General features: G+C 53.8%; 6 protein-coding genes across 6 annotated transcripts; 3 read left to right on the top strand and 3 right to left on the bottom strand.

Moving 5' to 3' along the window:
• Nucleotides 1-1612: 1612 nt before the first annotated feature.
• On the top strand, nt 1613-3580 carry GCG54_00003619 (Alpha-amylase; the record flags this gene model as incomplete). Its single annotated transcript, XM_045403690.1, has 6 exons — nt 1613-1938; nt 1994-2041; nt 2092-2499; nt 2556-2937; nt 2986-3500; nt 3556-3580. Coding segments are annotated over 6 exons (1704 nt in total), but the record flags the coding sequence as incomplete, so codon positions are not given.
• A 1304-nt stretch (nt 3581-4884) lies between these two features.
• GCG54_00003618 (putative aldehyde dehydrogenase-like protein) lies at nt 4885-6511 on the top strand (the record flags this gene model as incomplete). Its single annotated transcript, XM_045403689.1, is given in 3 exon segments — nt 4885-5012; nt 5072-5271; nt 5283-6511. 3 exon segments carry the CDS (start codon nt 4885-4887, stop codon nt 6509-6511), a joined length of 1557 nt encoding a protein of 518 aa, XP_045271029.1.
• Nucleotides 6512-6745: 234 nt separating this feature from the next.
• GCG54_00003617 (uncharacterized protein) lies at nt 6746-9550 on the bottom strand (the record flags this gene model as incomplete). The annotated part of the gene is made up of 2 exons (XM_045403688.1): nt 6746-9103; nt 9164-9550. The coding sequence occupies 2 exons, from the start codon at nt 9548-9550 to the stop codon at nt 6746-6748; spliced, it is 2745 nt and encodes a 914-aa protein (XP_045271028.1).
• A 1176-nt stretch (nt 9551-10726) lies between these two features.
• GCG54_00003616 (High-affinity glucose transporter) lies at nt 10727-12299 on the top strand (the record flags this gene model as incomplete). The annotated part of the gene is made up of 3 exons (XM_045403687.1): nt 10727-11225; nt 11282-11585; nt 11648-12299. The coding sequence occupies 3 exons, from the start codon at nt 10727-10729 to the stop codon at nt 12297-12299; spliced, it is 1455 nt and encodes a 484-aa protein (XP_045271027.1).
• A 97-nt stretch (nt 12300-12396) lies between these two features.
• Nucleotides 12397-13297, bottom strand: GCG54_00003615 (uncharacterized protein; the record flags this gene model as incomplete). Its single annotated transcript, XM_045403686.1, has 2 exons — nt 12397-12872; nt 12925-13297. 2 exons carry the CDS (start codon nt 13295-13297, stop codon nt 12397-12399), a joined length of 849 nt encoding a protein of 282 aa, XP_045271026.1.
• Nucleotides 13298-15747: 2450 nt separating this feature from the next.
• Nucleotides 15748-16752, bottom strand: GCG54_00003614 (Bifunctional epoxide hydrolase 2; the record flags this gene model as incomplete). Its single annotated transcript, XM_045403685.1, has 1 exon — nt 15748-16752. The coding sequence occupies one exon, from the start codon at nt 16750-16752 to the stop codon at nt 15748-15750; it is 1005 nt and encodes a 334-aa protein (XP_045271025.1).
• Between the last annotated feature and the right edge of the window lie 227 nt (nt 16753-16979).

The raw sequence follows: 16979 nt of genomic DNA, 5'->3' as shown, positions 1-16979 counted from the left end.
TTTTGTGACTCATTTCTGCAAAGTGACTGTTTTAAAAGTGGCAAATTAGAAAGTCGAAAGATTCAGTAGGGCCATAGTCCGACTCGTGAAGGGTGCGGTGACTGCTTGGGCGGGGAAAATCAATTCGCATGTTGAAGGGCTCCTCAGTGTAATTCTGCTGGTGATTATTTTCTGTGACGATGATGTGGGGCGCGCTCGAGGTGCGATACAATGGCTGCTTCCCATGCTGTGGGGTGATTGAGCGCGGCAGATAGGTCGTGGAAGACCTCTGCACCTTGTATTCTAATAAGAAACGAATGACATCTGGATCTCAACGCCATGAAAAGACTCTGGTGGCTTCTGATGTTCACCCTGAAGGATTGGGTAGTCACAAAGATGCCACCTCCGGCAGCTGACTGTCCTGTTGACGAGAGCTTTCTTACTCGCCAACGAGGTAGTTTCGTTCAACTGAAAAAATACTTGCAAAGGAAGAAAGTGTAGCTCTGGGAGCCACTAAAGTTTGATGCATTTCTCTGGAAGTCGGGGTCTTTCTCCACCTTGTACCAAGTGAAAGCTTGGCATTTGCATATCAGCGAATCTCATCGATATTTATCGAGGCGCGCATCCGATTTCCTTTATAAAGTCTTAAACAGCCAGGCTGCATAATGGGCGTAGATCAGGGCCGACGGCTGACCACCAGCCTCCATGATCAGGGCTAGACTCATTCCACGTGTGACACCTAATAGGTCACGCTCTGATATCACTGGGAACATCGATGGACTTAATTTCGATTATATGTATGAAATCCTTTCGACCCTGCGGACAAAATGAGAAGTTTCGCATCCTTGGCTGCGGCAGATTATTGATCAAAGCCTGAGCCAGGGCGGGCATGGTTTAAGTGAACTGGAGATGTAATAATGACCTCCCATGAGGATCCTCTGGCGTATACATAAATGAAGTGACGATTTGGAAAGCAGTTTTGAAGCGAAATATCACGATATTGCACTCGACTGGTGTTGTAAAGCTGTTTCCTACGGTACTTGGTTGGCTGAGAGGGCTTTCGGAGTTGGCCCGCGAGAACATCTGGCCACCGAGGCCGACCGAGAGGAGCCTCGGTGTGGAGTCAGCAGACCGAAGGCTTCGGTCTAAGACGGTGTTGTGGTCTGAGACGGTCTAGACCTACCAAAGCGCCCGGCTACTGCCGCGTTATCAAGCTATCTGCGGCATGACGTCAATGTTCCCTGTCAACCTACCAAATTCAAGGCATCAGAAAGGCTGGATTGCGCGCTGTTTCGGCGCCAGTCCCAACAGATTGGAGGTTGCTGGTTGGCACGGCACGGAATCCTGTTGGCGTCGCGCCATTTCCATGTTCCAGGAGCTTTCTGCGGTTTCTGTGTCGCAGATACGCATGTGCTTCTCACCTGAGCCGCCATCGCGCGAGCGCCGGAATGCCAGCCCGGGGCGATTTGATTTGCTCGTTCTTTGCTTGTCACCACGTCAACCTGCAGTGTGGAAGAACATGGGGAAACAGCCACGACGCGACGCCTCGTAAGATTTCGTAGCTCACTAGGAGGAAAGGACGTGCGTTTTGTTTCTAGCGGTCGTCAATGCCCTTTCCCTGCAGCGGTGAAGGAAGCTTTATGTAGAGGAAAGCGCCTCCTTCTCGCAAGCGCCATGTTCCAACCTGCTCTCCCCTCCTTCAACCCCTCTGGACCTCCTATGTGATCGACACGGTTTACCCCTCACCACCTCGCCGACCCCTCACCAGCTCTCAACACCGTCGCCCACGACGCCGAACATCGCCAAGATGGGAGAACAAGAACCGACCCCCGAGAACCACACGATGATGCAGGGCTTTGAGTGGTATGTCCCTGCTGATCAGAAGCACTGGGTGCGACTGGAGAAGCACGTACCGCAGCTCAAAGCCTGGGGCGTCGACAACATTTGGATCCCGCCAGCGTAAGCCTCCGATTGAGTGCGCGATTGAGCGATCATCAGCTTACGTTAAACACAGGTGCAAGGGCTCATCGAAGACCGGAAATGGTTACGATATCTACGATCTGTATGTCGCGCTCAATTGGAGCAATTGGGCTACAACGCTGACCAGAAAAGGTACGACCTGGGCGAGTTCGACCAGAAGGGATCCGTCGCAACGAAATGGGGAACCAAGGAGGAGCTCCTGAAGCTCGCGCACACAGCCAAGGACAATGGTGTCGGTATCTACTGGGATGCTGTCCTGAACCACAAGTTCGCAGCCGATCGCAAGGAGAAGTGCCTCGCCCAGGAGGTGGACCAGGAAGACCGCACCAAGTTCGTCAGTGACAAGTATGAGATCGACGCCTGGGTTGGCTACGACTTCCCCGGTCGCAAGGGCAAGTACAGTGACATGAAGTATCACTGGTACCACTTCAGCGGTGTCGACTACAACGCGAGGAACGAGAAGACGGCCATCTACAAGATTATGGGTGACAAGGGTGACCAGCAGTGGGCCGAGTCCGTCGACGATGAGAAGGGCAACTAGTAAGGGCAAACGTCGCTGCCATCAATTACCCCCGAAGCTGACTGAATATTTCTAGCGATTTCCTCATGGGTTCAGATCTCGACTACGACCACCCCGAGGTCGTCAAAGACGTCCTCAACTGGGGCAAATGGTTGGCAAAGGAGGTGCCTCTCAAAGGCATCAGGTTCGACGCAATCAAGCACTATAGTGAGGACTTCTTGCGCCAATTCATCACCGAGCTGGACAAGGAGTACGGTGAGGGATGGTTCTTTGTCGGCGAGTTCTGGAAAGATAGCCTTGACGACATGAGTGAGTATCTGGCTCGTATGGGCCGCCGGTTCACCCTTTTCGACGCGCCCTTGGTATACAACTTCAGCGAGATCAGCAAGGGCAACGGAGCGGATATGAGGAAGGTGTTTGACGATACGTTGGTGCAGAAGGAACCCATCAACGCCGTGGTAAGTTCATCTTCAGCCGATTCTGGTGGCATCATCTGACAGAAGTAGACCCTCGTCATGAACCACGACACCCAACCTTACCAAGCCCTCGAAGCACCCATCGAGGGCTGGTTCAAGCCGATTGCGTACGCCCTTATTCTCCTCCGCACCTCCGGCTACCCTTGCGTCTGGTACGGTGACCTCTACGGCATCAAGGGAGAGCACCCCTTCCCGCCATCATGCGGCGGCGCTCTGTCGAAGCTTATCCTTGCCAGAAAGCTCTATGCCTACGGTGAGCAGGCCGACTACTTTGACTATGCCACGTGTCTCGGCTGGGTCAAGTACGGAACCTGGGACCGTCCCTACGGCTGCGCGGTCGTTGTCAGCAATGCCGGGCCCGGCTCCAAGCGGATGCACGTCGGCGAGATGCACGCTGGAGAGGTTTGGACCGATGTCCTCGGATGGAACGACCGTGAGGTCACCATTGGCGATGATGGCTTCGGCGAGTTCGTATGCTCTGGCACTTCAGTGAGCATCTTCGTCAACAAGGATGCAGATGGCAGAGACAAGTTTACGAAGGAATTGTGAGTACCGTCACCCCTTCCCTTGGCCTATGGATACCTAACTAACGTCTGATAGCGACTCCAACATTTACGAGGAATGAGTTGTTAGTAGATGATGAAGAGGCTTGTAAATCCCCAATGGTTCATGATTTCCCTTTGGCTAGGTCCTGCTGGATAAGACCTGCATCGTGTGGTTTGATGACCTGGTACCTAATGGTGACATGGTCGGCAGTCATAGAGCTTCCTAGAATTCCGTATTTTTATGGAACAAGTCTAATGCTAAAATTTGGTTCGATGGGACTTTCAAAATCGCCTTTAAATCGACGCGTGTCCACTTGGGTGATTATCAATCGGAACACTGAAGCATGAGCTCGGCAGAGATCATGCCCCGCCATTTTCCACATGAGGGGCTGGAATGGGACGGACCAGGGCGCCATCGCCGGTCTCGCCCGTGCGATTGAGCATCTCAAGAGCTCCACTTTGGTCACCTTGGTGTATTTTCTCCACTTGGAGAAGCGAAGCGGATTGACGGCTAAGTAGCTGTATGCGGCTAGAATCCAGCATGCTCTGCAGCACCTCTACCGCCTAGCCGTTTCTAGTCTGACAATTGGAGCTGCATGTCAACCTGCCTAAACTTGCCGGGCCGGGCATGTGTATCCTTGAAGTGACATTCGCATTCACATTCTGGAAGTGGATAACTGCATACGCATTGTCCTTCTGGATATGGGGAATTATGCTCAGGTCTCTCTCGTTAAGATACGTGAAAAGCACGAGTCGTGTCAACGACTCAGCCGTGATTAAGGCAAGCTTCCCTCTGCCCAGGTGGGGTTTATCCTTCTTCTTAACACCGATATCATTTAGCCCGTTCGCCGATGAATCACAGACTTCCATCAGTCCGAGGGTTGATTGTTCACTTGCTAGATATGGCCAGTGTGCGAGATATCCATACCTTGACCCGATTCCACCCGGGCCGGTGGACAAAACCTCAGACAAGAAGGGTGCACCCAGCGATCCCCGCATCGTGACGCTTAGCTTATCGCCGATTTGTGCTCCGGGCCCCCACGTCATTAACCCCGCCGGCGGCCGTGGGCCGCAGCTATCAGGTGCGGAGAAGCCATCCGGCCGGTATGCCCACCCGGTGTGTGGTGTTTCATAGGCTTCCTGAATTTCCTCTTTGTCATCGCAACCGAGCAGACTGGATTATTCATTGATCATTGAGCCTTCATAAACCCCTCACTGCGCACTCGAGTTTCCATCCATTTTTGGGAATTATTAATCATCTTCTCTTTTCTTCACTTCAAAACCGTGATACCCTTTTCTCAGCACTACGACCTCTTATCAAACTACCCCGCAGAGCCGCGAAACCCATCCCTCACTAGGAACGCAGCTGAACACAACCGTCAACATGGCCGACCTCTCCGTTCAGCTTCAGGCCCCGAACGGCGTCAAGTGGACGCAGCCCACCGGTCTCTTCATCAACAACGAATTTGTCAAGTCCTCTACCGGCGAGACAATCGACACGATAGACCCCGCGTAAGCTTCACCCCTCATCTCTCGAGATACGAAAACAAAATATCTGACACATGCTGCAGGACCGAAGAGAAGATTGCCGCCGTCCAGGCCGCATCAGCTGATGATGTCGACAAGGCCGTGAAGGCTGCCTACGCCGCGCTGAGGCACGAGTCCTGGAAGGGCATCTCGGCGACGGACCGCGGAGCTTTGATGTACAAGTTCGCCGATCTCATCGAGCAGAACAAGGAGGTTCTCGCCGCCATTGACGCGTGGGACAACGGTAAGCTCAAGACATCGACAACCTGTGTCCGATGGACGAAGAAACTGAGTACCTCGCAGGCAAGACGTACGCAGATGCCCTCGACGGCGATCTGTCAGAGTGCGTCACCGTCATCCGCTACTACGCCGGCTGGGCCGACAAGACCTTCGGCCAGACCATCAACACGACCCCGGCCAAGTTCGCCTACACAATCCGCCAGCCCATCGGCGTCGTCGCCCAGGTCATCCCGTGGAACTACCCCCTCGCCATGGCTACTTGGAAGCTCGGCCCCGCCCTCGCCTGCGGAAACACCGTGGTCCTCAAAGCCGCCGAGCAAACCCCCCTCAGCATCCTGTTCCTCGGCACCCTGATCAAGGAGGCCGGCTTCCCTCCCGGCGTCGTCAACTTCGTCAACGGCCTCGGCCGCGTAGCTGGCAGCGCGCTGGTGGGCCACCCGCTCGTCGACAAGGTCGCCTTCACCGGCAGCACGGCGACCGCGCGCGCCATCATGGGCGAGGCCGCCAAGACGCTGAAGAACATCACCCTCGAAACCGGCGGCAAGTCGCCGCTGCTGGTCTTCGACGACGCGGACATCGAGCAGGCCGTGCGGTGGTCGCACATGGGCATCATGTCGAACCAGGGCCAGATCTGCACGGCGACGTCGCGCATCATCGTGCAGGCGTCCATCTACGACGATTTCATCAAGCGCTTCGTCGAGACGCTCAAGGCCGTCAGCAAGGTCGGCAGCCAGTGGGACAAGGACACCTACCAGGGCCCGCAGGTGAGCAAGGTGCAGTACGAGAAGGTGCTCGAGTACATCGACATCGGCAAGGCGGAGGGCGCGAACCTCGCGGCGGGCGGCACGCCGCTGAGCATCGGGGGCAAGGGCAAGGGCTTCTTCGTGGCGCCGACGGTGTTTACGAACGTGACGACCAAGATGCGTGTGTGGGGCGAGGAGATCTTCGGCCCTGTGGTGGTGATTGCGAGCTTCAAGGACGAGGAGGATGCGGTGGGCCTGGCGAACAGCACGCAGTACGGCCTGGGCGCGGCGGTGTTCACGCAGAATGTTGAGCGCGCGCACCGCGTGGCGTCGGAGATTGAGGCCGGCATGGTGTGGATTAACAGCACGCAGGACAGCGATCCCCGCGTGCCGTTTGGTGGTGTGAAGCAGAGCGGTATCGGAAGGGAACTGGGCGAGGCGGGATTGGAGGCGTACTCCCAGATCAAGTCTGTTCACGTCAACATGGGTACTAAGCTGTAAAGGGGTTTGAAGTGAGTGCTTGATCAACGATTTTGATACTTAATGAAGAAAATTGAAAGTTATGTGAACCGGATTGAGTGACAAAGTTGCGGGTGTTGATGAGTGTAAGGAGGCGGTCATGTGTCAACGCTTTAGGTACGCATAAGGCTCACTTCTGTGACACATGGTCTCATCATCCATACGATAAGTGACCAAGGTGACGATGAGGGTTTGAATTCTCACTGATCTCGTCGTCTATGGAAATAGCACCAGGTCGTAATGCCCGGGAAGCAGTTGCACCCTCTTTCCAGCCGCCTTTCTCGGCCCTTCGGTCCCCTGCCTAGTAATCTCGACTGCACTCTCATCTCTCGGCAGCAGCAGTGTAGCCTTCGTACTCGTCGGAACAGTAACCTTCATCCGCACATCGTCGCCCTCACGCTTGAACGTGACCTCAATCATGCCATAGGGACACTCAAACGTGCCTTCTACCAGGTTGAACTCCGACCTGAGCGGCGGCTTCACAGTCCACGTCCTGTACGCGTCGTCCTCGACCTTGACTCCCAGCACGGCCTCGTAGAACCACTCGTAGATCGTCCCCAGCATGTCGTGGCACTTGCTGCGGCATGCGTCTTGCCAGAACTCGTTGAGCGTGGTCTCGCCGCGCCGCAGGAAGCGCATGTATGAAGGGTGCTTCTCCTGGCGGGCCATCGCCATGACGATGTCGGGTCTGTCGACGTCCGTGAAGGTGTTCCAGAGCCACTTGAGGCCGATCTCGCCGGCGCGGATTCTGCAGTCCGAGACGTCGTCTACGAAGGCCTTCTGGACGTCTGAGATGTGCTCCTCGGGGACGAGACCGAACTGCAGCGCCATTGCTTGGGCAATCATGGTGCGGTCGTGAGTGTCTGGTTTGTCGAGGGAGGTGTAGAAGGCGTAAGGATGCTCCTTCTTGTCGGCGATGAGTAGGTGCTGGTTGTACACGTTGTAGATCCTATCGGCCCACTCCTTATACCGCCTCTCATCTTCGACGTAGCCCAGTTCTCGGGCCATCAACTCAACGTTGCGAAGGCACCGGTAGTAAATCGCAGTCTCGATGTTAGCTTGGTGGTTTCCGAACGCAATGTCCCGGCCCCAATCTCCGAGACCGTGCTCAATGAGCCCTCCATGTCGCTCCTTCGTGTGCAGATACTCCATGTACCGAACACAAGGTTGATACATCTTCTGGAACATGTGCGTGGACCCGTAGTACTTCTTCAGAATCTCGGGAATCAGCGCGATAGCTCCGCCCCAGGTGATGGTGTCGTGCAGCGGGCCGCACATGTACCTAATTTCAGGGGCCATCGTGGGCACCAAGCCGTTATACTCCTGCGTGTCGAAGATGTCGTCGAGAATCTTGGAGTGGAGGGCTTCAATGTCGCGGATGTACTGCGTGGCCGGCGCGAGGAGATGCGTCACCTCAAGCCATCCAAACTTCTCAATCTGCGGGCAGTCGGTGTGGTAGCTAAAGAGGTTGCTGACGAAGGACCAATAGCACATGTTGATGAGCGCGTTGGCGTCGTCGACGTCCGTCTTCATGGTACCGAGACGACGGGCTGCGGAGGAGACATGCCGGCCGACGACGGAATGGATGACGGGAAGCCCCTCGCCCTCGTTCAGTGACACGCCCTCGACCTGGATGTATCGGGCACTCGTGAAGCTGAAGTCGGGCTCCCAGACCTCAATGCTTCCGATACCAGCCAGAGTGACCTTGGAGTAGACCTTGGTCTCAAACTCCTTGAACAGAGGGTCGGGCATCAATACTCTGCCCGTCTCATCAACGCTCTCGGAGTACCGCACGATCACCTCAGCCCCTGCTGGTCCGCTGACTTCGATGCGGACCATGGTCGAGGCATTCTGGCCCAGGTCAAAGGCCACAACACCAGGCTCCAAACTCTTCTTCGAGACCGGTTCAAATGTCTCGTGCAGCGTGACCGGCGGCTGGCTCTGGTATTTGAGCTTTCCTCGCGGCCCAGTCACGGGCGTCGCTGCCTTCCACTCCGCGTCATCGAAGCCAGGCGCATCCCAACCGGCCGGGTAACTCCGGAAATCCTTGTTCTCCGAGGCGTAGATGTTCGCCAGTGTGGTCGCGCTCTTTCTCGTCTTCCAGTCCGGGCCGGTGATGATCGTCTCCCTACTACCGTCCTCGTAGAAGAGATGCAGCTCCGCAAAGAAGCAGAGCTCGTTGCCGTACCGGACGTACGTGTTGTCCTCGTACATTGGCCAGAAGAAGCGGTCGCCCTGGTCGCCTGCGTAAAACCCGTTACCAACATGAGCGCCGAGCACGTTTTCTCCCTGGTTCAGGAAGCTGCTCAAGTCGTAGGCGACGAATTGGACTGTGCGGTGGTAGTTCGTCCAGCCCGGGTCCAGGACGTGGTTTGAGGCCGGGTTGCCGTTGCAGGAGAGGTTGAAGTGGCCCAGGCCCGAGGCGAAGGCGACGGCTCGTGAAGGTTTGCGTTCGAGACGGAGCGACTTGCGGAGGTAGAAGGGCTTGTCGCTGCTGTCGCCGATCCAGACGCCCTTCCAACGGTTGGGCTCGTCTTCGAACCATGCGCGGAAGATCAGGCTCGTGTGGGGCATCTGCAAACGAGCTGATGTTAGTATACAAGTTCATTGTAGTCGTTGCTGGGCTGGGCTTACGTAGGTCTGGTTCATGCTGTAGGGAGGCAGAAGCCTGCTCGATCTGGGGTACGCTGTGAAGAACTCATTCACGCCACTGGATGAAGGCTGGCCATCCTGATCCCAAACGGTAACCTTCCAGTAGTGGAAGCTAGCCGACTTGAAGCCGCCATCTGGCTTGCAGAGAATGTTTCGCTGAGCATTGCTCTCAACCTTGTCAGAATCCCACAGAATGTCTGAATGCGAGGATTGATCAAGCGCTTGTTGGCTCAGGGCTACCACCACCCGGTACGCGGTCTGTGAAGCATGCTCGAAGTCGGAGTGAAGAGTCCAGTAGAATCGGATCTCGTCTGTGTCAATGCCCAGGGTCTCATGAAAGGCATGGATCCCGCAACGCGTTACTTCCATGGTGAATGACCAGGGGTGTTGGAGGCCAGGGCGATATGTTACCGTCAATAACGACCTGGGCAAGCGAGACAATTCACAGCCGTCCAAGCGGCTCAAGTATTGGTGCTCGGCCTAGTGCGTATACGGTTTGTACGGAAGTCTCGCAATGTTTCGGACAAGTTCCGCAGACAGACAGTTCACGATGTGTAAAAAGAGCAAGGCCAGGCGAGGGCTTCAAGTCATCAATGTCCCGAGAGGACCGAGTTTCGGTGCTTTGTTATCTCGAAAAGGTGGCTCTGGCGGGGGCTGAAACATACCACTACCGTTGTTGGTTCCCCATTCACCTGGGTCGCATTGCGCCGAGAGTGGACAAGGTCTTGGAGAGCCGGTGGGTTGGATTATCGCAATTCGGTACTCGGAGGCTTGACTTTGAGTCCGCTATCTGGCCGAGCACAGGTGACGGGTGGGGTTTGTGAGTGTGTCATCGAATGGGAGGCGGGATTCTCGCCGCGTTGTTGACAAGTTTGGTCCTAGCGTGATGTTTGGCGGAGATCCCGGGGTGAGACCGGGTTATCCGGGGCAGTCACCACCATATATTCAATCTACTCAGCTCACCGGCTCTTCACGATTGAATCGTCCCTCTTTCGGGCTTGCAAAGAGTACCGAATAGCGAGTTGAGCCAAACCAACAAGACTCTTCCGCATATTTTAAAAATGTACTCTGCCCGTTCTAGAAACCCCACCGTCCCGGACTCGGCCCCTCGTAAACTCCACATACCGCTGCACAGGACCGGAAGAGCTTACAGAATGAGTACAATACGAAATCTTCTAGTACCGTAATCACGGTAGGCATTGGCAGTAGCATAGCATCCAGTTCGGTAATGTCGGGGTAAAGATACAGCTTAGTATGGGGTGGTTGTGGGGGAGGTTTGCCCCCAGATTCTGGAGGTTGTAAGATCAGGGGAGGATCGGCCGAGTACAAGAAGAGAGCCCCACCTGATGGGATGACACCTTGATCTGGGCTTGTACGCGGGCGAAGAGTCTATTTGTCTCTACAGCTAGTGCAATTTCCTGAAATCTCTTCATCCTTAGAAGTTGTATTTGAACCTTCGTCTGATCGCGAGACTTTTTGGGCTTCTGCACTTCATCTTATCCCAACATTGTCGAGCCGACTCCAGGTATCCCTACTGCGAACACCATGGGGCGTCTCACCACTGTATTTTCGGCCGTCTTCTTGGCTATAGGAGGTTTCCTATTTGGCTATGATTCCGGTATCATCACGTCCACGATCGCGCTTGACACGTTCAAAGAGTACTTCAGCGACCCGTCAGACACCGTCACTGGCGGCATCGTGTCGGCCTTCCAAGGAGGCGCGATTCTCGGCACCATCATAAACATGATGTTCGCGAACTGGATGGGCCGCCGAAACACCATCTTCGTCGGTTCCGTGGTGTCGTGCATCGGCTCCGCGCTGCAGGCAGGCTCCGTGAACATGACTATGCTCATCATCGGCCGCTTCCTGGGAGGCGCAGCCGTGGGACAGCTCACCTCGACGATTCCGATGTACGCCTCTGAGTTGTCCGAGGCGAGGTACCGTGGTGTTCTCTCCGGACTGTTGCAGTGGATGTTGAGTTGGGGTTTCTTTGTCGCCCAGTGGCTGGGATACGGCTGCTCCTTCAACCACACCGCGTTCTCTTGTCAGTGCCTGGTCAGACCCCAACACGTTTTGAAAACACTGCTAACCTTCTGACAGGGAGATTCCCCCTTGCTTTCCAATGCGTCCCCGGAATCATTCTCATTTCCGGCGTGTACTTCTTGCAAGAATCCCCTCGATGGCTCATGGAGAGAGATCGTCATGAAGAAGCCCGCGCGTCCCTGAACAAACTCCGAAGCGGCCTCGACGAAGAAACAATTGACCTTGAGTTCCGGGAGATCCGCGACGTCATTCTTGCTGACAGAGCTGTCGGCGATGTCTCGTGGAAGTCCATCATCACCAAGCCGTCATGGCGCAAGCGTCTTCTCTTGGGCTGTGGAATTCAAGCTTTTGGTCCCCTCAGGTAAGAAAATCCTTTTGAGGAGCTCAGCTCAATAGGTAGACGCATGCTGACACGGATCTTAGTGGAATTAACGTTATCAATTATTACGGCCCCCGCATCTATGAGATCCTCGGCATCGAAACTCAAGAATCCTTGATGATCATCGGCATCAGCGGTGCCCTTTCGATCGTTTACTGCACCATCGGCCTGTGGCTCCTCGACCGCGTCGGCAGAGTCAAGCCACTGATCGTTTCCGCCGCCGGCCTTGGTGCATCTCTGCTAGTTAACGCAGTCCAAGCCCAATACATCAACGAGAACAACGCGAACCAGCTCCGCAGCATGGTCGCCATGAACTTCGTCTTCAACATGTTCTATACTCCGCTCGGCATCATCAGCTGGGTCTACCCGGCCGAAATCTTCCCCGTCGAGGTCAGAGCCCTCGGAAACGCCATCACGACCTTCACCAACTGGACCGTCAACCTTGTCTTTGCCCAGTTCTCGCCGCAGGCCCTGACAACCATCGGCTTCAGGTACTTTTACGTGTTCTTCGTCTTCAACCTGATTGCCATGCTGTGCTACATCTTCTTCTTCCCCGAGACGAAGGGTAGGACCCTGGAGCAAATGGATGAGCTGTTCGGTGACCAGCTTGTGCCCCACGCCATGCAGGATTCGGAGGGAGCTGCTGCGGCTGTCTCCAAGGACGAGAAGTTGGTGGAGCAGCTTGATCGTGTTTGAGCTGCATCTTGGCATGTTCACAACGGAAAGATACAAAGAATTATGTGTACTCGTTATTAGTCGGAGGAACAACACGATTTCAATAATAATAACTCCGTCATTGCGCCGATCGCGGCGTATCCCAATACTGCATGTCCCCAAATGAGATGTCGGAATTTTTCATCATCATCCCGAGCCTCCATCTCCCGAGGCCCGGCCAGAAGTTCGCCTCCTTTGCATCCTCTTCTTGTCTCATGTCAAACCAGCCAACCTCCGTCTTTGAGCTTGAAATTGTTGGAAAGAACTTGCACCATCGGTCGGTACCGACGAGCTCCCCCTGGCTGCCATTGCCCTCTGGCAAAGGAGGCTGTACGAGGGTCAAGTCAACTCCGAGGTACTTGACCAGCGACGTCGTCAGTGGAAAGCTCGGTAAGTAGTTGACCGGCTTGTACACAGTACGGAAAAAAGGCTTCTTGTCGGCCACTGCCTCCGCAACGTCGCCCGTGGTATCGTGTGGGAAGATCTTGATCTCTGTACCACCACCAGCCACTTCGTTGAACTCAAAACGAGCAAGATGCTTTGGGATGCTCCAATCTATATCGGCTTAGTATCCACACTCTGTTAGCTAGCAAAAGAAAGATCCCACCTTTGCGACCATTCCAGCATGTCGTCTTCTGTGACACGTAGATACGAGTGATTCGCGTGTTCCGCTTCTCCTTCCGCTTATTATTTTCCTCTACCTGATAAGAGTACTCTCCAGTTGATAAGATGAACTCATCGTAAGGACCCACGGGGCTAAAAGCGTATCTATGGATCTGGATGGTGCCGATCCCTCCCTGTGGCGATCCTGAGTCCGAGGCGCGCGCGAAAGATGACTGGGCCTCAAGTGGGGAAAATGCAATGTCTGTTGGAAGCTCCTTCGCCTGCGATGATGGAATCCAGAACATGAAGAAGTAGGACGTCCCTTTCAAGTCCCAGGGGGGAGGAACGTGCTGGATGGGCTCTTTCATCCCGTCCATGCTAGGGGAAGTGTCCGAAGTAGATCGAAGGTGAGGTGGAAAGAACGTCCGCCAAACTGCGAAATGAGCATTAAGTAAAGGCGGTTTCGCCGAGGTTCGACGGAGAGGCACTTCTCAGCCGTAGCGTTCTTTGATTTGTGGCGTCCAGTGACATTGAAAGAATTCAAGACATTGGCTTGGCCCAGTAGGCTAACACACACACCTTGTGATGTTCTTAGCACCTAGGCGTACAGATCCTTGGCGGGGCTGACCACCACAACAATCACCGCACTGCGTGAACCAACGGAAATTGAAGTTCTTCAAATTTTCCAGCCTCATTAGCTTGCATTGGGCCTGAACTTTGTCAACCCAAAGTCTCCCGTTCCACCTGTTCCGGTTCGCTCGATTAATCCATTACTGGGAAGTCGCCAAAATGATGACCATAGGCAGGCTAGGACCACTGGAGACATGACATTGATATATATTTGGCTGCTTTGAAGGTGAAAAATGATTGTTGGTAGTCCCTAGAAGTTACATGCAATCCTTGCGTAAGGTAATCTAGGAACGAATTCCCACCAGGCGAAAGCTACTTCAAGATGTGACCATAGACACTTTTACCACATCCTCTAGCTTCAGTTTCCCAAACGCAGGCCCAAGATAGAGACAAAAGGCAACATTGGATATGGCTCTCAGAAACAGTGATTTCGATATGAAGACAGATCGTTTCATCCAAGCATCCTCATCGCCCGATTCAACGGATGAAGAGTCCGGAAGTCGAAGCAGGCCGTGGCTCAAGTACGTAGCGGCTTCCTTGACAGCTTTTGACTTGGCTGAGATAGGATTCAGGTTCAGCTCCAGAGTGTCATCGTCCACCTCCTTCACCGTTCGTTGCCGTATCCATTTCGCGACATCGTTGGCATTGCATACCGGTTGCTCCTCGTCTTCATTGGGGTTTCCATTGCCTCTTGATTCCCCCTCGGTTTGTTCATCTGCAATGTAGTTTCGTAGTATGTGCTTCTCGAATTGGGAAGCCGAACGATCGTTGAATGAAACTAAAGCCACTTGATCAATCTCACCGATCCCCGGTCCGAGATACCATCGAAGATTGAAGAGTATTTCCTCCCGAGTACGGAACTGTAACACGTGTCCAAACGTTTGCTGAATTGCCGCCTGAGATATATCTTTAGTCTCAAGAAGGGCGTCGTATCCAGCTCTCAAAGCTGTAAGCGCAACCTGCAGGCTAAAAGGGCTGTCGAGGGCCTTTCGTTGGGAAAATTCATGGCTTGAAATATTCGCCATCGGCGGCAAAAGCATCATCCAGCCGTTACCGAATATGTTCCCTCCGATGTCTGCATGGGCAGGCTGCTCGTCAGGATGGTTCAAGTGATGATTCGCAATGAAGTGCGCGTGGTTCATATGGAAGCCATCTTCTGCAACTTTTGGTGCCTCCGCGTACTTCCTCCCCTGCCACTTAGTTGGTGCATCAGCCTCGAGGCCTCTCAGATCATGCTGCATCATTTCGTCGTTCAAGTCGCCCGACGGCATTTCTTTCTGTGGAGCACTGATAAAGTCTCCCGATGCATCTCGTCGCGGTATATCAGGCGGTGGCACTCCACCATCATAGCTGAGGATAGTGCGAATGCTCTGCATTGAGTGCCGCAGTTTATCAATCAACTCTGTGTCCCTTCGAGCCCATGATGACTCTACCACACTTTCGGCGAAGCTAGAGAATGTTGACACAACATGGTCGATCATTCCCTCGAGCTGCTCAACCTCTTTTTGTCTTTCCTTTTCTGTAGCCTTTTGTCGAAGGCGAAAGGTATTCTGGGCAATGCGGTTCCTTTCACGGCGACTCTATCCAGACTAGTCTCGGAAGGCTTTCTTTCAGGTGGAGGCCGATGTAGCAAACTTACATTCAGCTGCATGCTCTTCGATGGCTCTTTCCGTGGGCGGCCTCGCCTTCCTGTTTGAGAGTGGTGTGCAGAGATAGTGTTCTTTTCGCTGTCCATCTCACTCATTGAGCGCATTGAACTACAAAGGTACTATGTCAGATTGTGCTCAGCATGGTCCTTGGACAGGCTAATCGGAGTCTGGGATTCCACAGTCAACGTGCCAACGTATCATGGTTGGTTTATGTAAGATACGTGTACTCTGATTGCGGAAATGACAAGTTTAGGGCGTGAGCTGATGACAAATGCCTCTTACCAAAGCCGCACAGGACCGTCATATCGAAGTCGATTTTGCGATTAGTAAACAAACGTTTGCAAAGTCAGACCTGGGGCACAAACGGTAAAATTATATAATGAGAGCCGAGGCTTATTTGAACGCAAAAATGCACAGAAATTTGTATTGCTTTCTTGAGTGGGGCTGTTCACAAATCAAGATATCATCCATGGGTGTAGACGTCGATGTCTCCTTGGCGGCCTGCTACTCTACACATCTACCCTTTTCAAGGTAATTCGAGCTTTCATTCACTGTGGTGCGATTCCTCTTGACTTCAACCACTCTATCATGGTCTCTGCGATCTCCTTGGGCTTTTCGGACGGGAGGAAGTGACCGCATTCAAAGACTTCAGTGGTGAAGTCCGAGAAATAAGCGCGCAATTCTGGGTTGTCAAAGATTGCCGGAGGACAAACGGGATCCCTCGAGCCGCCCATATGCAAGAAAGGTACGCGGATATTGTCGGCATCGGCCGCGAGGCTCTTCTCCACCTCCATATGTACGTTCTCCACTAGGGCGCGGTACCACATCAAGGGCGATGTAAATCCGGCGCCCTGAAAGTTATCCCTGGCGGCATTCATAGCTGCGGGGTCATTGGCATACGACTGCAGCTTTCTCCGTTTGTCAGCAGAGAGCCAGTTGACAAGACCATTTCGTCGGCCAAAGGTCTCATTCATGGCGTTGTTCTCTCCGTGCCCAGCAGCATAGAAACTCTCGGGACGGCCGGACAACAGACTCGGTGCGTCGGAACTGGCGAAAAACTTGTAATAGTATTTGACTGGCCATCCCAGTTGTTGTTCAAATCTTTCGGCCTCCACGTCGATGTTGATTGGCGTTCTTGCCACGTGTTCGTAATTGTATGCCCCCACGACGAGAGCATTGACGCGCTCAGGGTGCCACAAGTACATCCGGTGTGCCATGAAAGCACCCCAGTCATGCCCAACGGAAACGAAGTTCACGACACCCTCGTCATCAAGTATCTCTATGATGTCGTTCGCCATAGCGCTGGAATTGAAGAATGAGACGTCCCACGGCTTGGACGTGCCAGCATACCCGAGCAAATCTGGTATCATGAGCCGGAAGCCAGCTGCAACGAGAATTGTAACAACTGGCGCCCATACAGCGGCTGAATCGGGGAACCCATGGAAGAGAACGAGAACGGGGTCTGTAGTGGATTCGTTCAGGCTAGGTGATATGTAGTAATTGTACTGCAAAGAGCGCGAGTTGATCAATTGCTTCTGAATGAGAGTGTCCATGTTGACTTGAAGTCCTAATAACGTCGGATAGGTAGTTGAAGTGAGAGATTGAGATGTTTCACTAGCTGGCACGCCGCCTTTTGTATGAAGCTAGCATGCTGAATAACATTTTGTTCGGGTATTGAGTGAATTGTCAACGTCCCCGTGTGGTGATGGAACACTTGTCCGCGCTTCGTCATTTTCTCGGCACGACCCGACAGTTTCACGCTCCTCATCAACGATTTGAT

Source organism: Colletotrichum gloeosporioides (genome assembly GCF_011800055.1).
Source record: "Colletotrichum gloeosporioides strain Lc1 chromosome Unknown consensus_5, whole genome shotgun sequence".
Classification (NCBI taxonomy): domain Eukaryota; kingdom Fungi; phylum Ascomycota; class Sordariomycetes; order Glomerellales; family Glomerellaceae; genus Colletotrichum; species Colletotrichum gloeosporioides.
Note: the sequence above shows the minus strand (reverse complement) of the source record. Positions and strands in the feature narration are given on the sequence as shown.